This window comes from Sminthopsis crassicaudata, chromosome 3 (genome assembly GCF_048593235.1).
Source record: "Sminthopsis crassicaudata isolate SCR6 chromosome 3, ASM4859323v1, whole genome shotgun sequence".
Lineage (NCBI taxonomy): Eukaryota > Metazoa > Chordata > Mammalia > Dasyuromorphia > Dasyuridae > Sminthopsis > Sminthopsis crassicaudata.
In genome coordinates, this window is record NC_133619.1 from 352989071 (window position 1) to 353013969 (window position 24899).

At 34.7% G+C, this 24899-nt stretch overlaps 1 protein-coding gene across 3 annotated transcripts in view; it reads left to right on the top strand.

The window, feature by feature from the left end:
• The window catches only part of SAP130 (Sin3A associated protein 130), a 49530-nt gene extending 25430 nt beyond the window's left edge, over positions 1-24100 (top strand). Inside the window, exons 11-21 of one of the 3 annotated variants that reach the window (XM_074301703.1) lie at positions 5828-5969; positions 7350-7471; positions 9751-10053; positions 13887-14064; positions 14475-14579; positions 16237-16595; positions 17508-17756; positions 17927-18052; positions 22373-22476; positions 22761-22874; positions 23143-24100. In XM_074301703.1, coding sequence (XP_074157804.1) covers positions 5828-5969; positions 7350-7471; positions 9751-10053; positions 13887-14064; positions 14475-14579; positions 16237-16595; positions 17508-17756; positions 17927-18052; positions 22373-22476; positions 22761-22874; positions 23143-23301 — 1961 coding nt within the window. In that variant the 3' untranslated portion in view covers positions 23302-24100. The remainder of the gene's footprint in view (positions 1-5827; positions 5970-7349; positions 7472-9750; positions 10054-13886; positions 14065-14474; positions 14580-16236; positions 16596-17507; positions 17757-17926; positions 18053-22372; positions 22477-22760; positions 22875-23142) is intronic. The other 2 variants (XM_074301704.1, XM_074301705.1) reach the window with 2 other exon arrangements.
• The last annotated feature ends 799 nt before the right edge of the window (positions 24101-24899 follow it).

The window sequence follows — 24899 nt, forward strand, 5'->3', positions numbered from 1 at the left end:
AAAAGGCAATATTTATGTAAGGCGATGCAAAGATTAAGAACAAGATTTGATAAGATTGGAGTTGTTAATTATGTTACCATCATGGCTCTCACTGAGTGATCTTAGAAAATGTTGCTACCCACCCTTAGCAGTGATAGGGCATTTTTGGACTGAAGCGGTTTTGAGGGGAAGATAAAAATGAGTTTTGTTTTGACATGAGTTTGATGTAACTACAGAACATCTAGTATGAGATGTCCAAGAGGAGTTGGAAATTATTTACATTTATTTAAAATGAGGACTATCTGTATATGGATATGAACCTCTTCATGATGAGTTTTATCAAGGTGATAAAATCAAGTGAGGAAATATTAAGTGAGGCCAAGGATATCACAGAGAGCATAATAACTAAAGAAATAGAATGGCCAGACAGATTGGAGGAAAACCAAGAAAAAGAATATTTTCATGAAACCCTAGATAGGAAAAAAATACCCTGGAGGAATTGGCTATCCAGAGTGTCAGATGCTTGCAGAGAGATCAAGGAGGATCAGGTTTGAGAAAGGGGGACCCCTATTTAAAGTGAGTGACATGGTTCATTGTCAGAAACTGCTACCCCTTCAGATTCTAGTGCTGCCAACCCAGCACTGAGGAAACTGGGACTCCCTCTACCACTTCTGGGCTTTCACCTGCTTAGTTACAAGGTTTTGTTTAAATAGGACTTTTGACAAATTATTATTCTGATATCATGTAGTTCTTTAGAAATACATGGCTGTATAGCCTACTATTGATATATCAGTCAGTTTTAGCTCATTATGAAATTATCCTTTCATAAAATTTATAATCTCCCATTATATAATTTTCCTTTGATTTCATGCCTTTGCATCAAGATGTAAATTAAAACTGATGATAAATTTTTAGCCACTTCATATAAAAGTGTTAGGTATAATTGATTACATTGGACAAATACTATGAAAATCTTTTATAAGTGCAGTTTGTTTTAGTGCTTTCAATTTCATTTTACTATTTGCTTTCCTAAATTATCCCCAGGGTATCACAGTAAAAGTAGTTTTTAAAAAACACTAAAAGTCTGAAAAGGTTGCACAAATATCACTAGAATAGAACTATTGGCATTCATTTACATATCTATATTTCTGTAATATTGATTTTTGCATTTCTGACCTTTAAGATTTCATTAAATTGTAAATACACTGAAGATTTATACCAGTGGTCATCAACTAGCTGTTTAGAGAAAGAAATATGTTCATTATCTTCTGATTTCCTCAATTTTTTGGCTAGTTATAAATAAAACATTTCTTCTGTGATTGGATTTCATTTATCTTTGATCTTACTCTAGTAAACTACATGTTTGTTTGATAAGTTTGCTTTTTATAACTACTTCCACTGTGGTTATTTGGGGATAATTTAGTATTTTTTGTTTTTCTATTACTTTGAACATAATCACCAGAGAGAAAGAAATATTTCCATATTCACAATATAACACAAAAAAAGATTGCATATAAAACTGAAGTTCCATTTCACATTGTTTGGTTTTCTTTTAAACTACATAATAAATTCTATACATTATTTCTAAAAACTGTCCTACTTGCATTTCCTTTTGTGTTGCACATTTTAAAAAATGTTTCAATAATCTTCTTTTGGGGGTATGAGTATTGCTAATGTCACCCTCCCTATCCCCACAATTAAAAAATTAAGAACTAAAAGAAAAAACTTGTTAAACAATAAGCAGAATCAAGCAAAATGAATCCATATCTTGGCCATGTTCAAAAATACAGTATTTCTTTTAGTGCACCTTGAATGTTCATCACCCTTCCTTCAAGAAGTGTTTAACTTGTTTCATCATAGATGCTCTGGAGACATAGCTAGTCATTTTGCATTAATCAGAGTTGTTTTTCTTTATATTATGTTGACCTAAGGAAATTGTATTCTTTATTTTGCAGATTCCATTCTTCCAAGAGTCTCTATAGTAGTCTCACTATTCTTTTATTGCAATAATTTTACATTTGTGTAATACTGTTTGTTTAGCCATTCCTCATTTGACAAGCATAACCCTTAGCTTCTAGTAGTTTTAATAGGTTTTTTTTTTTTTTTTCCTTTTAAATTCTTTCAGAATCAGGAAATTTGTTTTGCTTACAAACATTCCCTTGTTATCTTCCCTCTTTTTTTTTTTTTTTTTTTCTTTGAGGCTGGGGTTAAGTGACTTGCCCAGGGTCACACAGCTAGGAAGTGTTAAGTGTCTGAGACCAGATTTGAACTCAGGTCCTCCTGAGTTTAGGGCTGGTGCTCTATCCACTGTGCCACCTAGGCCTCCTATTCTTGTTTCACTGTTGTTTGGCATATTCACATATGTATGAATTGTCTATATAAACCCAGATTTTGTCTATTTCACATGGAGAACCTGCTCCCCTCATCACCATTTCTAGGTTTATTATCCTCTCTCTTCATTCTACCCCATTTATGAGAAATAGCAAGTTCTACCCTCTTCTATTCTTCTACTCTAATGCATTCCTTTTATTCTCTTTTCTCTTCCCCCTCCTCACATCTTTAGAATAGAATCAGTCCACCCCTAGGACCTCTGTTTTTTATTCTTTAGCTCCCTAAATTCTCATTGAAGACATTTAAATTCTGAAGGGACACTTGTTTTTCTCTGTAGTATTAGAATTACATTATCAAACAGCTCTTTCTGTTGTTCAAATAAATTTACCTTTTATGGTTTTTCTGAATTCTTATGTTTGTATTTCATTGTTCCCTACTAGACTTTGATCTTTTCATCAGAAATGCTTGAAAGACAAATGCTTTATTAAATGTCTCCTTTTCTTTTATAGAATTATACTTAGCTTTGTAGGGTTTGGTTGTAAGCCTTAATCCTTTGCCTTTTTTATTCCAAGGTCTTTTCTCTTTTATAGTAGAAATTGCCAGGTCTTACTGTGGTTCCTTGATATTTGAATTCCTTCTTTCTGTATGTTTGCATTGTTTTTCCTTTGATGTGGAAACTTTACATTTTGATTTTGATATTCCTGGGACTTACAGCATCATAATATTGCCCCACATTACTGTATATCCCATACAGAGATATACCTTCTCATTTGAAAAGACACTAGTTATTGCCTCTAAGATATCCTTTTTTTCAATGTTCAATTCAGCAAATTTATTAAATGTATACTGTTGGCAAGATAATGCTAAGCACTGAGGATTAAAAAAAATCTTCCCTCAAGAAATTTGCTAATGTACATATGTGTCAAACTGGTATAAAAAGGATAAAGAAAATATTAATTACTTGTAGGTGGGGGAGATTCAAGGTAGTGATCTTAAAGGAAGTAGTCTCTGAACTGGGCCTTGAAAGATAAAGGAGTTTTCATTAGTTTAAAAAAAAAGGAGGAGCCCACTATTCTATTCTAAGTATCGGAAATGCTGCATCCAGGAAGCATAGACACAGGAGACAAAATCAAGAAATAGTGAATAATGTAGCTTTCTTGGAGCAAATAAGGCATGAAGCTAAGTCTGAAGTAAAGAAGACTGAAAAAGTAGCTAGGACCCAGATGAATGTCTGCCTCAGAAGTCCTAATTCTGTAACACTTTTAAGATTTGCAAATTACTTTTCTCACCACTGGTCTTTGAGGAAGTATTTTACATTTAAGGAAACTGAAGGAGGGAGGAAAGGGAAGGGAGGGAAGAGTTGAAAGAGAAGAGGGGGAGGGAGAGGAGAAGGAGAAAATTATGACGAAAGGAGAGAGAAAAAGCATATAAGAGATATATAAACACAAAATATGTTTCCATCATGTGCATTTGATAGGGTTAAACCCTGAAACTGGATTCAGGGTCTCAGATTTTTCATGGGAAAAATTATATCTTCCCAGACAATACTCTCCCCAAGTTAAGCAGTCTCATTCAGTTGGAGATCTTGGTCAAATCACCCTCTATTGATCTTTTTGAGGTGGCCCAGATCCCCTTCGGGAAATTCCTCAGACTCTGGGAAAAAGCCTTCAAAATGATTTCATTTAATTTGAAATCTGTCTGATGGTCCTTTATTGATTAGCCCAGACAGCTCCCAGCCCCAGCCAACATTTTGCTCATAAAACAGAGGTCAGACACACCTTTGCAAAATTCCTCATTAGGTATTTGTTTGCTAAGAGAGCTCCTTCTTATGAACAATAAACTTTCCTTTTTGCCACAGATTTCAGGGTTCCAAATTCTTTCGCATAGTGCTTAGTAGAGAGGATATCTTCCCCCTTATTCCCACACCTCAACACATTGAATTCACTTGTCAATTCATTCATTCACTCATTTGAATACAATACAATACTATGGATTTACTTAATCATTTAATTAGTGAATTCAAAAACTAAAAGGACTTAACCATAGTCACACATCTTTTAAGTATCAGAACCCAGGACCAAAATTCATGTGTCTCTTGGCTCCAGGTCTGGTGTCCTTTTTGTTACACTGCACTGCCAAAAAGTAAATTTATTTAATAAGCAAAGGAAAGCCACTCAAAGCTTTGAGCTAGGGAGATTATGTTTGGGTATTTACATTAGGAACATTACTTTGGCAGAAATATGAAGGAAGGGTTAAAGAGACTGGCATCAGGAGACCAAGAAGATCTCTTCAAATTTACCTTAAGAGTCTTGAATTGCAAAAGACCTTAAGGGTTAGCTGATATACCCTAAACAGGAATCCCAGTTTCAATATATCATCAGGTTGTCACCCAGACTTCATTTGTAAATCTCTAATGATGGAGAACTCACCAGTAAGGAAGTAGCACATTCCACTTTTGCACAGCAATAGTTGGTTAAAATATAGATGTTTACGTTTCTACAACTTCTACTTGGTGCTAATTCTGCCTTCTGAAATTAAAGAGAAGTCAAATTATTTTTCTCCAAGACCGGCCCTCACATACGTGAAGATAACTATCATGATCTCTTCAATCTTAGCATCCTAATTCCTTCAATTGATTTTGTATGGAATCTTACAATCCTGAATGTTCTTTTCCAGTTTGTCAATGTTCTTGCTAAAATGTGATATTGTGAACTGTGTATGATACTCCTAACTGTGGTCTGATCAAGATTACAATGAAAACACCAGTATTCATATTATGCCTAATTTTAATGTAGCCTAGGTACTCTTTAGTTATTTTGCCTGGATACTGACGTTAAGTTTTAAGATACTTACACCTCTGGTTCCTTATCATGTGAACTGTCATCTAGCCAAGTTTGTTCCATACTTGTATGGATGGAATGTATGGAATCCATAACTGTATAATTAATTTTACAAAAAATTCAAGTATGGTATTTCAGTTATCCTTATTAAATTTTGTCATATTAGATTTAGATTCGTCCCATCATTCTAATTTGTTGAAATTTTTTGATGTCCCACTTCTCTTGTCTAACTCTTGTTTTCAAATGAGTGAAAATGACATGGTCATGGTTTTCATAATTTTTGGTCTCAGGACTCCTTTATACTCTTAACAGTTATTGAGGAACCCTAAAGAGCTTTTGTCTAAGAGTGTTATTATATCTATTGATGTTAACTATATTAAAAATTGAAATGGCTTAATATTATCATTAAAGTAACTTTGACCTCAAAGACCACCTATATAAGAGTCTTAGGGAACTCCAAAGGAGTCTTTGAACTATGTTTTTGGAATCGGTGTAGTAAGAGATTTTTGAGCATTAATGACATTTAATTAGAAATTATTTTCCTTGTCCCTTTTTAGTAAAATAATCATACTTGTCTTCACATGCTTACCTATGGCATTCAGGTATTTCTAATAGACACTATTAGTAATATTACCTTGGAAAGAATAAATGAAGGCCCTGTTTCATTTTCTTCATAGCTAAGGTAGTCCCTCAGCAGATCACACATACTTCTCCCCGGATCCAGCCAGATTACCCAACGGAGAGGAGTAGCCTTATCCCTATACCTGGACATCGGGCCTCTCCAAATCCTGTTGCAATGGAGACTAGAAATGACAACAGGTAAGTGGAAAATGTACCTTATGTTTGTTTCATATGTACCTTTGTTTATTTTGTTTGTTAGTTTTTTTTCCTCCCTTTGTTATGATGTTTTACATCAGAAGACACACAAAAAAAAGCATATAAATTTCAAAAGTTGTTATTGTTGGGGCTGGGGGATTGTTTTAGTAAAATTCCCCTGGATTACTTGAAAAATTTTAGTGTATGAGAAATGCCACTGTTCACATGGGATTTTTATACACGATTTTAAATTTTTTAGTCAAAAGTACTAAAATCTAGATATTTTAGGGTCCTACATTAAGGTTGAACAGATGATTCATCCTATTTTCCACAAAATCCCCACAGGAACAATAACAATAAATTCTAAAAAAAAAAAAAAAAATTTAATGTAATAACAGGAAAATCAATTAAAGTATTATACTATCAATGATAGTTCAATTATAGCATCATAATATTTAGAACTATTGTAATGCATAGTACAGTTTAGTAGATATCTGTGTGTGTATGTACACACATATACATATACACAAATATAAATTATAAATAGAAAATAGTCTTTAAAATAAATTTTAAAAATAATTTTTAAAAACACTTTTAGAGTCAAACTGTTCACTTAGATGTTTTGTATATATAAAGGTTTTTATCTCAAGAAGGCTTATAATCTAAGACCTGGATCTCTTACCGGTCCATTTTTAATCTTTTCATTGTCTTTTTCAAGGTAGACACTTGATCATATGTTCCTTATCAATGTATAGAAAAACTCAGAAACATCCTGTTAGCCATCATCAGTCATGAAACTTAAGGAAAATCAGAAGTATCTTCTCATGGGGAAAATGTCAAAGACTTCTTATTGTGAGGCTAGTGAAACAAAATCGAAATCAAAGTTTTTATATTGAACAGACTTTGTTGGATACTTTGGACCTTATGTTATCTGTTTTCCCATCTATATTTTTTTCTTGTGAAGTTTTTAAGAAGTGGCACCATTTTAAAAAATATATTTTTAAAGGGATAAACATTGAGAGGGAATTTTTTAAAAGAATACATTTTTGTGATAAGTAATAGAAATCATTGAAGATCAAGATATAGTTGTAACTATACAGTGAGACTTCAGGAATGAAATGACTTCAAAAAAGAGTTTGATAAGGATAAAGTTGATAAAGGATTAAAATGTGAACCGGAAGATGAACAATATTGGTTGATGGGAAGCAGAAAGTTTTCTGAATTGGTCATAAACAAAATGATAAACATAAACAAAAAAGTACTTGAGGCTAGTAGTATATTGGTATAGTAGTTTGGGATAAGAAGTTGTCATCCTAGGACTGTGGGAGGAAATGATTGAATAAGCATATGGAATAGTTCTAAAATTTTCTTTTCTACCTCTAGGCAATCTGTCCCTGTCCAGTTCCAATACTTTTTGCCAACATACCCACCCTCTGCGTACCCATTGACTGCACACACATATACCCCCATCACAAGTTCAGTGTCCACTATTCGACAATATCCAGGTAAAAAGTGTTTCCTTAAATTTTTTCTAAATGTTACAGCTTTCATGTACATATATCAAGATGTACTAGATTGGGAGGGGTAAGGGGATATTATGGAGCACTCAAGATTTTGGAGTATTATTTTTTGTTGTTGTTGTTGTTGAGGCAATTGGGATTAAGTGACTTGCCCAGGATCACATAGATAGTAAGTGTTAAGTGTCTGAGGCCAGATTTGAATTCAGTTTTCCCAACTCCAAGGCTGGTGCTCTTTCCACTGTGCCATCTAGCTGCTCCCCCTAGAATACTAGTTCTTAAGGTTCATATGTGAATTTTAAGGAAGAATAACAACCCATGAAGTAAAATTGACTTGAGATCAAGAGAGAATGTTAGCTAGAAAGTATAGTCTCTGTCTATTTCATAGATACATGGAAGGTCAATTTTAGAGAGTTTGGATTGTTTTCAGGCTTCTGGTTATTTTTCCTATTTCTACAAGACAAAACATGGAGATTCTGGAAAATAACTAACTCTGCATAAATAATTGCAACCTGGTTACTAGAAGTGCATGAAGAATAGCTGGCATTGTTTTTTACTCAGGAGTAAACAAGATCACCTTTCCATTGATGCTGCCTACCATAAGATAAAGAGAATTCCTCTCTCCTTGAGAGCCAGAGTGGAAGAATATGTAGTGTGGGATGTAAATAAGTCTGAGCTTCAGTTCTCACCTGGCAAATGGGTACAATAATAATATTATTGTGACATCTAATGATCCAAATAATATCTTATCTTGAGGCTTTGACACCAGCTGTGTGATGCTGGGCAAGCCACTTAAATTCTATTTGCCTTCGTATCTCCAGCTGCAAAATGAGGATAATCATAGCATCTATTTCCCAGGGTTTTTGTGTGAAGCTCAAAGGAGATAATGATTGTAAAGCACATATCACAGTGCCTGACACATATAAGCACTTTATATCTGCTCATTCCCTTTTCCATCCTCTTCCTCTGAATGATTGTTGGAGACATAAATTTCTCCTTAAATGTTCACTAATATGATGGTGATGCCAATAATCAGCAATTCAGTTGATGCTGTACCTTATCAATCCATCAGTTTTTTTTTTCCCATTCCCAACACTATGCATATCTTCCCCTTTGCCCTTATATACTCAATAGAGACAAGGGTAAAGGTTGACAAATTTTAATAATTATTACAGAAAAATATTTGCTTTTATCATGCTATTGTTGAATACTCCTTTAAAAGTATTGGCTAAAATATTAAAATGTTAACTATAATCATTCATAATATCATTGGCTCTGTGGACATAATGCCAAAAAACTAAAACTAAGGTATCTTTAAGTACCTAAATTATAGATACATTTGTCAAGGTAATTTTTGTCAGACTGTAACATTACCAAAATCTGGTGGTAATCATCAGATGGCTTTTTTTGTGCTATCAAACTGTACTTTAAAAAAAGTAAATGCTTCAGTGATGTTTTTTCCTTCACAATTTTAAAACACTGAAGTCACTTTCCTCTACACTTCCTCCATAACAAAGTATAATTAAGAAGTTAAATCAACACATAATACATTGGTTATACTTGACAGCATATACCTCTTGCCACCTCAGTAATTTGCATCATCAAGCACGAGTCAGCCTTAAGACTTTCACCTTTGCATCCCAGTGGTCATCATATAAACTGTCAAGTTCTTTTTACTTAAGACCAAGGATTTTGGTTTTTGTCTCACTATTCTATTCTGTATGGCATAGTAGACTGTATCAGTTCATATAAGTCTAATAACTATGTTTCCCTGAATTATTGTTATTAGTTGTTTCTGAATGTACAATAATATTCCATTGTGTTATATACCACACCATAGCACAAGTTTGGGGCACCTAGATGGTGCTCTGGATAGAGAACCAAGCCTTCAGTCAGGAAGACTTTGATTCATTTTAATCTGGTCTCAGATATTTACTATCTATGTGACCCTGGACAAATCACTTAACTGTGTTTGCCTCAGTTTCTTCATCTGTAAAATGAGCTGGAGAAGAAAACAGCAAACTACTCTAGTATCTTTGCCAAGAAAAGCCCAAATGGGGTTATGAAGAATCAGACACAACTGGAAAAAAAAAAAAAAAAAACTAAACCAGCAAAGTATGAGTTTAAGGTGGAATTCAAATCCAGGTCTGCTACTCCACTATGACACACTGAGAGGGAATAGCCAGAATTTTTATTTTGAGAAGACTTTCAAAAATATATTGTAGACTCTCTCATTATGCTATAGTGACAGTCTTATGGTAATCTAGTTTCAGCTCAGGCACCGAACTCTGCCATCACAGCTCAAACAGGTGTCGGGGTGGCCTCTACAGTGCATCTAAATCCAATGCAGTTGATGACAGTCGATGCATCTCATGCACGTCATATCCAAGGGATCCAGCCAGCACCTATAAATACACAAGGGATTCAGCCTGCACCAATTGGAACACAGGGAATCCAGCCAGCCCCAATTGGAACACAGGGGATCCATTCAGCAACACCAATCAATACACAAGGACTTCAGCCTGCACCAATAGGTGCTCAACAACCTCAGACTGAAACTAAGACTTCAGGTAATTTGAGTTTTCTAGCACTATTCAAAAGGGCAGATAAGCTCTGATCTGATTACTCTTTGATTATAAGGTATTTTTCATTTTACTTTTGCTTTCTTGGGAAGATAGTTTTTAACCAACAAGAAATGCTAAGTAGAACAAGAATTTTTTGGAATTACACTGAGTACAGAATATTTATTTTCAATGTCTGATCTCTTTTTAGTTGCCATAAATTTCAACTATTTCATAAATTATAAAAAATTAGGTTATAAAAGGTAGAAGGAGAATAATTGTTTCAGTTGTCAAAAGTAGATAAAATAACAAGTAGAAGTTATTTGACACAGTTAGATATGTACATTTATTGAATTCAACACTACAAAAATATGAAAAGAAAAAGTAACTAAAAAAATTTCTGCAAATACAACTGCTAAAAACATAAAATTGATAATAAACACTTTAAAAATGCACCATCACATAGTCTCCAGCAAAGGCTATGAATAGACATTAGAGAATATATTTTTTTTTCTATTTTAATAGTATTTTATTTTTTCCAAAAGCATGCAAAGATAAGTTTTCAACATTCACTCTTTCAAAACCTTGTGTTCCAAGTTTTTTTCCCTTTCCTAACCCTCCCCAAGACACCAAATAATCTGATATAGGCTAAACATGTGCAGTTCTTCTAAACATTTCCATATTCATTATGCTATGCAAAAAAAAAAAATCACATCAAAAGATAAAAAATAATGAAGAAGGAAAAAACCAAGTTAACAGCAACAACAGACAAAAAAGGATAAAAATACAATGTTTTGGTCTACAGAGAATAGATTTTTTTTTTTTTTGCAGCCATTTGAAAAATTATTCATCATCAAGTGACAGAAGTCCCTAAAAGTGACAAAATTCATTATTGACATATTAGTGATTAAATCATTGTCATGCATTGGCAGTGGAATTTACAATTTGTGGAATCTGCTTAGAGGTTAGAGTGATGATACAAGAGGCATAAAAATAATTATAGCTTATGACTCAGTACTCACATTTTGAAAAAATAATTTGAGTATTATCATGAAGAGGGGGGAAAAAAGCTCTAGAAAAATGCATGCTCATATTTTTCATAGAAATTTCCAAGTAATGAAAACAGTCTAAGTATCTGACAGAGGTGACAGAATGAACTGTAATACATTACCATAATACTATATTACAGTGGCATTTACAGATTACAAAAATGAGAAATATAGTATACACTGACTAGGACCATAGAAAAGGAACAATATATACATGAGCAGAAATGAATGTACAAGTAGGATATAGAAAAGTATGCATGTTTAGAGTCATAATGCATATAGAAATTTTCTTTTCGATTTAGATATTTGTAGACCTATATTGAACTATTTTTGCTTAAATTAATGAAGAAAACAAGTCAATGCAGCTTCTAAATGAACTTATTTTTCCACCTCCTCCCTTGAAATTAAACGTTTTCTTGAACTTGAAATTTAGTTCCAACAAAAATACCTGATAAGAGTGGCCGTTTCTAAAAATGTATATAGTTTTATATACATTTATATACCTTTATAGTTTCCATATCCACCAAGTAGAGGGGGAAGGTATGTTTCATTATTGTTTATTGCTTCTTCTATTGTATTGACCGTCATTTTATTGTCAGTCAGAATTTTCCTTTAGTGAGATTTTCCTTCACATTGTTGGAGTTTTTTGCATGTTATTCTATTGATTTCACCTTGAATTATTTCAAATCTTTCCCTTATAATCTCTGAATTCAAGATTGTCTTTTAGATTAATTAAAATCTTTATTTTAAACTGAACTTCTGATTTCATCAGGACAAGATAGGTCAGCTTTTATTATAGCTTAAATCTTTTATATATATATATATATATATATATATATATATATATATATATATATATATATATTTTTTTTTTTTAACATACAAAACATATTCATGGATAATTTTTCAACATTGACCCTTGCAAAAACTTCTGTTTCAACTTTTCCCCTTCTTCCCTCTACCCCCTTCCCTAGATGGCAAATAGGTCCCATACATGTTAAATATGTTAAATACAATATACGTATACATATTTATACAGTTAGCTTGTTGCACAAGAAAGATCGGATTTAGAAAAAAGGTAAAAATAACCTGAGAAGAAAAAGCAAAAATGCAAATAAACAATAACAGAAAGAGTGGAAATATTATGTGGCCCATGCTCGTTTCCCAGTGTTTATTACAGAATTGGAACTGATTTGGATCCTCTCATTGGTGAAGAGAGCCACGTCCATCAAAATTGATCATCATGTAGTATTGTTGTTGAAGTGTATAATGCTCTCCTGGTTCCACTCATTTCATTTAGCATCAATTCATGTGTGTCTCTCCAAGCCTCTCTGTATTCATCCTGCTGATCATTTCTTATAGAACAATAATATTCCATAACATTCATATACCACAGTTTATTCAATCATCTCCAATTGGTGGATATCCCTTCAATTTCCAGTTTCTAGTCACTATGAAAAGGGCTGCCACAAACATTTTTGCACATATGGGTCTCTTTCCCTTTAATATCCCTTTGGGATATAAGCCCAGTAGTTAGACTGCTGGATCAAAGGGTATGCACAGTTTGGTAACTTTCTGAGTATAGTTCCAAATTTATAGCTTACATCTTAAAGAATTATTTGACTGGGGCAAAAGCTTCTCCAGGGTACCCCAGCTGGTATGCATAAGAGGCAAGATTTGAACTTAGGTCTTCCTGACTCAAAGGCCAAATTTATTCCCTATACTCTGATACCTCTGTATTACATAAAGGACAACTGTTAACTAGTAGCAAACCTCAGAAATGGCTTTTTAGTGAGATATCATCATTAGTATTTGTCCTATTCATTTTGTGCCATAAACCAATCATATCTCCATTTGACAGAAGATAAAATCAGGGCTTAGAAGGGAAATGATTTTGCCCAAGGCCAAAATCTAGGAATGGAACCAAAGTTTCTTTTGAAATATGATGTCTTTTGCAGCATCCTTACCTATCTTTGCTACATAGTTAAACTATGTTAGAGTATCTGCCATGAGAAGCCACTATGTGTCTTCATGAATACTTATTTTATCAACTAAGCATAGTCAGATTCATGCCATTTTAACTATTTTTTAGTTATCTATTTAAATTTTTTAAAAAAGTTTTATTTGAGGATAGGGAAACAAGCCTTAGGTAATTAAAATTTGAGCACAAACAGAACAGTTGTTTTGTATTTCTTCCATCACACCAACATCATCATAACTGTGTGCTAATAACAAACTATAGACCATATGACCATAGAATTTCAGAATGTAAAAAAAGGCCTAGAAAATGCCAAAATTAGAGAAGGAAAAATTTTTTTGATTTTTTTTTTTTTTTTTTTTATTTGATTTGAAGCATCATATAATACTGGGAAAAGCCCCTGACTACTAGTCTAGATTCTTCACCCTTTGTTTCCTCATCTCTAAAATTTAGAAACTTGTCATTTCTCTCCCATGCTTATTATACAAGTCAGTGAGATGATGTACATGAAAGGATACCATAAAGAGTCAAGGAATATATAGGCATAATGGAGAATATATTAGTATTAGAGTGATTAACTCATGATTTTATTAAATCATCTCTTCCTTCTTTCGTGCAAATAAAGCACAATACTATCAACCTTGAAAAGCTGGTCTGTTGTAACAAGTGCTAGGGTGCACCAGGCTCTGAAGTGATTTTTTGGTTATCTTTGAAGAAAAGAAACCATGTTGAAAATGATTTCTTCCACTCAAGAAATTTGAATAATTTTTCTTTTTTCCTCTTATCTTGTTCTATATTCCCTTCTGACCTCTCAGCAGTGGTGTTGGCAGATGGAGCCACAATTGTAGCCAATCCTATTAGCAATACATTTAATGCCACTCCAGCAGCTACCACCGTGGTGCAGACCCACAGCCAGAGTGCCAGCACAAGCGTACCAGCCCAAGGCTCATCCCCTCGCCCAAGCATCCTCCGAAAGAAGCCAGCCACTGATGGGTGAGGAGGGCTCTAACCTTGCAAAAAAATACAAGACATAGTGGGTACTATTATAGTGACAAAATTTGGAAGGGGTAAAATGATAATTTTCTTGTTTTATTGACTTTTTAAAAATGAAGCTGCAATAACAGTTTTTAATTTGAGAATTAGGTATTGTTGGTATCTTGAACCATTTGCCAAGAATGCTCATCTTAACGCTTTAGGAGATACTTCTTTTAGTATACTGAATTTTTCCATTTCAAGACTAAATCCATAGTGAAATGATATTAACACAAGCACAAAGAGAAGGTAGTATTTTTTCAAGAATTATGACAAGTGCTCCAATATATGACTAGTGAAAGGCATGTGACTGTTGATGTTTTAATGCCTTTTATCTACAGCTGTTTTTCAAGGTTGTTTTTGTGTTTCAGAATGGCAGTCAGAAAGAGCCTTATTCCTCCTCAGCCGCCTGAAGTTGCTAGTCCTCGAGTAGAAAGCTCCATAAGGAGTACATCCGGGTCACCTAGACCTTCGGGGTAAGGTCCGATTTGAATATGACTAGTATTACTTAGCCATCCTTTACTAAGCCGGGAGAGGTAGTATTTTAGTAAAAGTGAATGAAGAATTATATGCAATGGAGTGGGGAACTAACAAACTAACATTTTACCAAAAATTAAATCAGGGCAGAACTTTGTGGTAGGAAATGACAAGAATGAAAATCTTTCTTTTCTTAAATGCATTTTTGTATGAAACACAGGACAGTACTGGTTCTAGGGAAAGGGTCACCAAGTTTTTAACCTTTAATGCTACCTTTAATGGTGATCCAAGACGCATAACCAAGGAAGAGAAAATTAAAAAAGGGCAGGAAAATAAGGAGAGAAAGATGATGCATTTGGTGAGAAAGTGAAGGGCTGTCAGTAATAGCTGCTACCTCAGTAACCCTAGCCCTTTCTATACAACTAGACCTAGCCCCTTTTCACTTCTGAGTGCCAGAAGTGACACAAGGAATCTCACTCCTATCCGGAATAATCCTTCTACCTGGTTGTATTAAAGCCACCCTGCTACTTTCTCATTCCAACAGATGCCCTTCATTGCCAGCATCTGAAATACATTCTTAGTTATGTCTGCAACCCTCTGTGGTAGACTTTAAAAAGAACTGAAGATCTTTTTTTCTATTCTTGTTTTCTTTGGTCGTTCTGTAGTTTCTGTAGTCTTGTTTTTGTCTTTTCCTGCCTCAGAAGAAATATCTGAGCCTTTGTGCATGCTTTTCTTCTTTTGAATTTGAAAAGAACATTCCTGGTCCTGTCCATAGCTGGACAGACTTGAATCCTATCTTAGGTTTTATATTCTTTTTAATTAATATGTATATTAAGCATACATATTATATATGGTATAGTGTGTGTGTGTGTGTGTGTGTGTGTGTGTGTGTGTGTGTGTGTGTGTGTGTGTGTGTGTCGCAATAAAATCTGTCATGGTATCACCTCCCTGATTTTAAAAATGAAAGACAAGCAGCAACAAGTATACATAAGTGGGGATTGGAATGGAGGTGAACAAAATAGTCATTTGATTTAGAATTATTTTTTATGTAGAAACAGTGAATAAAGTAGAAACAAACAAAAATGAGTATTTAAAAGTTAATAGGGAGGGACAACTAAATGACATAGTGGATAGAGCACTGGCCCCTGAAGTTAGGAGGACCTGAGTTCGAATGTGGCCTCAAACACTTAACACTTCTTACCTATGTGACCTTTGGCAAGTCACTTAACCTCAAATGTCTCACAAAAACAAATTAAGAATAAAAGTTAGGGTAACTAGGGGGCGCAAGGATAGAGGACCAGCCCTGAAATCAGGAGAGACCTGAGTTCAAATCTGGTCTCAGACACTTAACACTTCCTATCTCTGTGACCCTAGGCAAGTCACTTAACTCCAATTGCCTCAACAAAAAAAAAATAAATAAAAGTTAAAGTTTTTGATTCATTAGTCTCTTAGACTTTGGAGTTAAATTAAATTAAATTTACCTAATTAAAAAAATTTTAACTTAAAAGTTCACCTTGGAAATGGCATATTTAGTCTGATGTAATTCAAAATCATTTACCCTAGTTTTTATTTTGGGTGCTTCACAAAATGAATTATTCAAAGTTCCTGCCCTCAAGGGATAACTTGATAATTTGATGTTTTGTTTTTATGTTTTAGTGCCAAACCTAAGCCAGAAATCCATGTATCTATGGCCACACCAGTCACTGTGTCTGTGGAGGCTGTATCCAATCAGAGTAGTGATCAGCCCACCATCGCTGTGCAGCCCACCTCTCAACAGCCACCACCAGCCATTCCAACTATCATTGCAGCAGCCAGTCCCCCATCTCAACCATCAGTAGCCCTGTCAACAATTCCAGGAGCAGTTCCTGTTACTCCCCCCATTACCACTATTGCAGCTGCTCCTCCAGCATCATCAGCGGTGGGTGGCAGCCTTTCCACTGTAATGGGGCCCGCAGTGCCAGAGATAAAAATTAAAGAAGAAGTGGAACCTATGGACATCATGCGTCCCGTGTCTGGTAAGTTCATGCAAAGACATCTCTTTGCTCATGAGTTTATTTTCCTTTTAGGACTATTTTCTTGCCAAAGCTATAATTCTTGTGATCCATCAAAAATAATTCTTAGAAAGAGAGCTCCTCTTTTCAAAGTTCATTCCTATCAAAGTTTTTTTAGCCACTGCTTTCTAGGACTCTGGTTTTTAGTCAGTGTAAAGAGATAAATTTCCTTTTGAAAACTAAAACTGGAGGCCTTGATTCACAGGTGAGAAAAATCTTCCATTAGTAAGGAAAATTGGTGCAAACAACTTTTTTTTTTTAATCTTTTATTTTTCTGTTTCCTACTAGGCATTGTTACCAATAGCTCATAGAATGCATTTTTCTTCAGTGCCTATAAAGCAAATGAAAATAAGGAGGGACATGTGTACTGACAGCATGCCCCATTTAATTTGAAGAGGCTAGTTAAGAATTTTCATAATGTTCCTAAAGAAAGGGCTCAGATCAGTTTTTCTTTTGTTTGCCTAAATGTTTTGTTTTTCCCATTCTCCTTCCAATTGCATCATTTCCTCTCTTTTTCACCAGTGTCATTTTCCTGGAAGTACAGAATAGTTTCTGGTGACCCAAGTAGCTAGAGGGTTACAACTTCACTTTTTCTTCATTTTACTTCTGACTTACTTATTAGGCAGTAGGCAAATCACTTACTGTGTCAGATACTGCCTAATGAGATGGGAATAAGGTAGTGAGTTTTATGGAATAAGTGCTTGATCACCATCTTTTATGTGTTCAGTCCTCTAAAATAATCACTATATGAATTTGGGGACCTTGTTACTTAGGTCACATTAACAGAGAGAAGTCCATTTACCCTATCAGAAATCAAACACAGTCTCTTATTGCAATTGTGTTTTCATAAACTTTTTGTTTCCTCTCTTCTCTTAGCAGTTCCTCCATTAACAACCAACACTGTGTCTCCATCTCTTGCTCTACTGGCTAACAACCTGTCAGTGCCTCCAAGTGACTTGCCACCTGGTGCCTCTCCAAGGAAAAAACCACGGAAGCAACAGCATGTGATTTCAACAGAAGAAGGTGATATGATGGAGACAAATAGTACTGATGATGAAAAGTCTACTCCTAAGAGTTTGCTGGTAAAGGCTGAGAAGCGCAAGTCTCCTCCCAAGGAATATATAGGTAATGGTGGCTGAAGTAGATCTCTAATGGAAGCATTATTTTTTTTTTCCTGCTTTTCTCAAGTCAGCTACAGTTAGGATTTTCAATTGTAAAGCTGAAGATAGATGAAATTGGGTAGGAAAATCAGATGTATGACTCATTGACTACTTTTTCTCTCTCTCTTTTAATAGATGAAGAAGGTGTGAGGTATGTCCCCGTACGTCCAAGACCTCCCATTACCTTGCTCCGGCATTATCGGAACCCCTGGAAAGCTGCTTATCATCATTTCCAGAGGTACAGCGATGTCCGAGTCAAAGGTAAGAAAAATAACATGTGAATCTTTTTGAATACATATGTCAGATAATGAGCACCAAAGCCAAATTGTTAGTAGCAGAATGGTCTTGTGGAAAATAGAACTTTTGGCTTTTTGTATCTTAAGCTGTGAGTTGCTTCTTAAAAAATATTTTATTGCTGTTTAAAAAAAAAAATGCTGTCACTTATCAGTGAGTCCTCTTCCCACTCCCCAGAATTGTCTTTTGAAATAAAGAAGTACAATTAAGCAAAATAAACCAATATATTGGCCTTGTCTGGTAAGCCTCATTACCTATTGGTAGTCCACTACTTCTGTTCCTCAGAATGAAAGGGAGAAGGTGTGCTTCACACTCCAACCTTGGAGTTGACTTATTCTCACTGAAGTCTTCCAGGATTTCCCTTAACATTCTGGCAGTCATTGTGTAATGTTAGTAGAAGGTCACTGGAAGCCATCTCTACTAATGAAACTGCAGATCTAATAGCTGCCTTTTCCTGTTTTTAAATCATCTTTGCCATTTTAATAGGTGTCAGCAATTTTTACCTATTCTCTTATTCCTGATCCCCATTGAGGGGAATGGCTTTTAAATATATATATATATATATATATATATATATATATATAACAAGTATCTTTTGTGAGGTTTTAGAAATCTTCCCATGGTAAAACTAAGTGAATCTGCAAAATTAATCATTTTTTCCCCATAATGAGCAATATGTTCTTCATTTTCCTCACTTCTGAAAATATAAAAGTCTTTTTAGATGCTATTTATTTCAAACTAGGATATTCAGCTTAAGGGAGAAAATAGCCCTGGCTTCAGAAAAAGCATTCTGTTTCCAAGTCTCCAGATAAGGATGTGAAGATTTGTTTCAGCTCCGAAGTATTTGTAAGCATTTAAGTAGACTGCAGTTGTTCCTAGCTACATATAAGACCTGTCAGGAGTAATCTCATCAAATTATTGAACACCAGGAATGCATAAAAAGTTCCTCTTTCATGGATTTTCTCTTTCAGCCTGTAATCTAGTAGTCTAACAGATCATTCAGGTACACTAGTGGGTAAGAAGTGGGACTGTTAATAAAGTCCTTGAGGGGAGTCATGAAAATTGCTACTTCTAAGATAAGCTGGGCATTCTGCTCTGTTCAGAATCCAAATAACCTCAAGATATTTAATTGTAGAGTTCTGAATTACTTATTGTTAAGCATTTTAGTTATGTCTGATTCTCTACAATGATTCCAATTTAGGGTTTCCTTGACAAAGTAGTAAGTAGTTTGCCATTTCCTTCTCCAGCTCATTTTACAGATGAGGAAACCAAGTCAAATGGGGTTAAGTGACTTGCCCAGGGTCAAAAGATTAGTACCTGAGGTCAGATTTGAACCCAGGTCTTCCTTACTCTCCAGAGTTTGGCATTCAATCTACTGGGGCACCTAACTGCCCTTTTTTACAAATTTCTCCTAATTTACTGCTTGGGACTCAAAATTTTCCTGAGGCATTTGGGGTTAAGTGACTTGCCCAGGATCACACAGTTAGAAAGACTGTTAAGTATCTGAGACCAGATTTGAACTCAGGTACTCTTGATTTCAGGGCTGGTGCTCTGTCCATTGCGCCACCTAGCTGCCCCTGATTGGGACTCTTTTTTGAAAAGGACAATGTGATTGTGTGATGTGGGATGTCAGGAATCTTCAAGCTTTAATCTGGATACTCATGGTTTAACTTTTATTTGCTTATGTTCCTCAGTATTTTCAACAAAATGTCATTTATTTTAAGATAGCCTAAATATTTTAGAGATGATCTTATATTTAATTTGGTTCTACAAAGATTTATTAAGCATCTGCTACACATGGAGCTTGATGATGGGGACAACAAAGAAAATAGCTAAATAGTTCATGCCCTTAAGGAGCCTATTTTCTGCTGGGGATGTACAAGATGTACCCTGATAAGCAGGCAGCAGCAATGTTGAAGGGGATCAGGGAAGACTGAACTTAACCTGAAGAATAAGAAGCATTCTGAGGATGGTTGTTTCCACACACCAGGTGCATGAGAACTAAAAGCAATCATAGTAGTCAGTGAATCCATTGACAACAACAGCTGCAATAAGGACTTGATATTAAGTTTAAAAACAAAACAAAACAAAACCCCTGGGAAGATTAAAAAGCAGTGGAGGAGAAATTAGTCTTAGACTAACATGTCATATCTTGTACCTCAAGCCAAAATTAGATAAGAGACCTAGATATAAAATCTACATGATAAACATATCTAAGGAAAGGAGAAGAAGATAGCTTTCACTACTGTGGGTCAGAATGAATTCCTGATAATGGATAATAATGGATAAAAAAGGGTCAGGAAGATAACATGGATAGTGTTTATTATGTAAGACAAGTTTTTGTACAAACAAAAGCAATTTACTTAGAATTGGAAGTGAAGCTGTTAATTAAAGAAAATATCTTTTGTAACAGATTTTTCTGATAAAGTTTGATAACTAAGATACAAGAGGAATTGATACAAATATATAAGAAGAGAGCTACTTCCCATTAGATAAATGATCTTCTGAAACAGGTCATTATCAATAGAAGAAAGGAAAGCTATCTACAATCTTATGATGAAGCCTCCAGGGCACTAACTGTGCTCTTGAAGCCTTTGATTTGCCAGTAAAACCCACCTGTACATGTTATCCTCATCCCAACTTTCCCCCATTAGAAAATAAGCCCCACCCCAGGGAACAGATTCTATTTTCGTTCTACTTCTGGAGCTTAGCAAAATATTTCTGCATGTTGTAATAACTTACTGCTTTTTCATTTATTCAATAAGAGAAATGCAAATTAAAGCAGCCCTAAGATCTTACTGCACACCTAAAGATAACAAAAGTGGGAGCGGGACAGAATAAGCATTTATATAGTATCTGCTTTGTTCCTGGTACTAAGCAATTTATAAATATCTCATTTAAGACACTTATGTTAAGGAGCATTTGGAGCTAAAAATTAGTCCAATGATTCTGGAAAGCAACATGAAACTATACCCAAAAAATTCACTTAACCCCAAAGTAGCACTAACAGACATCCCAAAGAGGTCAAAGACAGAGGGAAAGGACCTTTATATTTAAAAAAAATAAAATGAAAAAATGGTACAAAACTGGATAAAATGTGGTACTCATGGACTAGGGACGAACAGAACAAATTATTATAGAGCAGTGGTGTTAAACTGAAATAGAAAAAGGATTGTTGCCATCAGTGTATTGATTTAGAAAACCACAGATTATGTTTTATTATATTTTTAGTTATTTTGTTAAATATTTCCCAATTACATTTCCATCTGGTTCAAGCCACTTACCTGTGGAAATTTGATGCCTCAGGTGTAGAGGAATGAAATGGCAGGCTAGTGTGCTACAAAAAAAAATGATCAAAGGGACAGATTTACAGCAACCTGAAAAGACTTGTATAAAATGACAGAATGAAATGAGTAGAACCAAGAGAACAATTTATACAGTGATTTCAGTATTGTAAAGCAAAACAACTCTGAAAGGCTTAAGTATAACATTGATCAATTCAAGATAATGATATCAAAAGACTGATAATTAGTTTTCCACCTTCTAGCAGAGAGGCTTTTTTTGTTCTTATAGACCAGGCTGTGGATGTTTTGCTTGACTATTGACAAGGGAGGGCTTTCATAGGTTAAAGAGAGAGGGAGAAAGTACTGGAGAGTTTCATCAGAGAAATGGAAAAAAAAAAAGAAAAGAACATCTGTACTTCCATTTTTAAAAATCACAGAAATTCAGAAGGGGATTCACATTGGCAGGCCAATTTTAGTAATACCTTTTTAAATTTAATATATGCTTCTTTTAAAGCTATAACAGATTCAGTTTCACATTTGATTTTTTTTTTCCTATTTGAATATAGAAGTATTCTTGTTAATATTTGTTCAGGTTCATAGTAAATAATTTTTTAAAAACCTAGAAATCTACAAGTTTTAAAAAGTCATTGAGTGTTATAAAATGGTTAATTTTGGGGGCAGCTAGGTGGCGCAGTGGATAGAGCACCAGCCCTGAATTCAGGAGGACCGGAGTTCAAATCTGGTCTCAGACACTTAATACTTCCTAGTTGTGTGACCCTGGGCAAGTCACTTAATCCCAGCCTCAGAAAAAGAAAAAAAAAAAAGGTTAATTTTTTTATATATATATTTTAAAAAACATTCTTAGTTCCTAAAGTGAGAAAAGGGTTTTTGGTTCCATTTTTATGGACATTTCAATAAAATGGCAGGAAAGGAACTACTTTGAAGGCATTAGTGGTTTTAGTTTTTATTATTGAATTGACTCCAGTTTATCATATGATTCCAGAGGAGAAGAAAGCCATGCTGCAAGAAATAGCCAATCAGAAAGGAGTATCTTGCCGTGCCCAGGGTTGGAAAGTTCATCTCTGTGCTGCCCAATTACTACAGTTGGTAAGTGAAGAGTTTGTTTGAGTAAGACAAAGAGAGGAAAATTGCAGCCAGTTAACCATCTAGAAGAAAAACATTTTGTTTTGAAGAACTTTTGATATTTTAGCATTTGAGTTATTAGCTTATTGTCAAAATGGTTATATGCATTATATTTGTCCCAGGATCAGAAAGGACTTTTGAGACTGAGGCTAGCTCTCTTCCACCATACCATGTTTCTTCTCTTGCTTAAAATAAAGTCCAAAGGATCTTATCAGATTATAGTTGTCCTTACTTTTAATTACTTTCAGACAAATCTGGAGCACGATGTATATGAACGACTTACTACCTTACAAGAAGGTATTATCCCCAAGAAAAAGGCAGCAACTGATGATGATCTACACCGAATAAATGAACTAATACAGGTATGAACCTCATCTTTTAAGTATATACATCACTTTATTGAGTTCTTTTCCAGGAAGTCTTAGTTAACCCTTTGGTACTTTTAGGGGGAAAAAAATCCATTATCTATCTTATACTACCAACAAACTAAGATTTTTTTTGTTTGTTTTGTTTTTTTGTTGTTGTTTTTTACATAAAGTCTACTTTGCTTAAAAAAAAAAAAAGTGTGCTCAGAATTAAATTTTAGAACAGTTTTTCATGATAACCAAATGGTCCTATCTTCTATTATAGGGAAATATGCAGAGATGTAAACTTGTGATGGATCAAATCAGTGAAGCCAGAGACTCCATGCTCAAGGTTTTAGATCACAAGGAGCGAGTCCTGAAGCTTCTAAACAAGAACGGAACTGTCAAGAAAGTGTCGAAATTAAAGAGGAAGGAAAAAGTCTAGACTAAGGGGAATCAGGACTCTGTGGAGAATGGTGTTGGGGGTTTTGATTTTTTTTGTTTTGTTTTGTTTTGTTTTTTTTCAAAATGAAAAATTAAAATAAAGGAAGATATCCAGAGTACACAGAAGACAGCAAGAGGGACCCACAGCACTCAGTGACTAAAAAGGATCATTGTCAACCTGACATAATGAACCAAAAACTTAATTTCAGCCTTGTCCCTTTTAAACTTGCTTTGTGATCATATTTGTTTATAGCCCTCTGATGTGTCAGTGCTTACTAATTGGAATTAGTGATACAACTGGGTGGCAGGCATTTCTCAGCCTTCCATTTTACAAACTCTATTTACCTGGTGGATTTCTACAGGAAATGTACAGATCCTGGACTGAAAATATCCACTTGGACCATCTGGTATATCTGTCTCCACAATGAACACGCAACCTTCCAGTCATCCCAGTCAGTTCTTGTTTCTGACCTTCCATGTCTGAACTAGCCTTTTACAACCAGTGCCATGCCACTGGGGGAGCTGCCACATTTCAGATTTTAAGTGGTTTTGAACTTCTAGCTCTTGTTATTTTTTAAAAGAACCATTTCAAAGTGATTTTGTGGTATTGTTTGTCCTGTGTGTGTCCAAGTTGGCTTTTTTTGTGGTGGTTCAGGGCAGGCAACACCATTGGTGCTCTGGGATCCTTGTTTTGAAGTACATCCTCGACACAGTACTTCCTGTAGCTGGTGTGATGCTGTTAATTGTATGTACTCCATACATCTCCAAACATTAATAAAGGACTCAGTGAGGTTTTTGTACATGAGCATCTTGTATCTTTTTATAGTATATTATTGCTGGAAGATCCCATGCAAGTATTCTGGATTTACCACTTATGCCTCAGGTAGGAAAATAAATCTAAAAGAAAGACTTTGGTAAAGAGCATTAATCTCTTATCAGAAAAAGAATCTTCTGGAGAGAATAACATTTTCTTCTATTAGAAACTTCATTCCAACATCATTAAGAGCTTGACATTTGTTTTACAGAGGGATCAACAGAGAGTGATATCCCAGGTTCTAAGTAATTGGGCAACTAATTGAAAAGAATCCAGTTTCCAATATTTGACTTCTGTCGTTCCTTCTGTATTCCTAAACACAAGACTATGTTCCTTTACAAAGCGAATATGTCTGCACACAAGACCAAGATCAAGAAAAATTATTTTTCTTTATGGTTTCACCTAATGAGAAAATAGTACCCAACTGAAATTTGTATTCATTCTAAGAAACCAAACTTAAGTAGGGATGCCATAGCCTCAACTTTTTCATAGGGATTTTTTTTTTATGTGAGTTATGATTCATAAGAGATCTATAACCAGGTTGTGACTATTAGTTCAAAAAAACAATCTATAGCAATATAACATTTGGAAATGCAATTGAGGAGGCAGCTAGGTGGCACAATGGATAGAGCACCAGCCCTGAATTCAGGAGGACCGGAGTTCAAATCTGGTCTCAGACACTTAATACTTCCTAGCTGTGTGACCCTGGGCAAGTCACTTAACGCTAGCCTCAGGAAAAAAAAAAAAGAAAGGAAATGCAATTGAGGTAAGGCTTAGGGCATTGC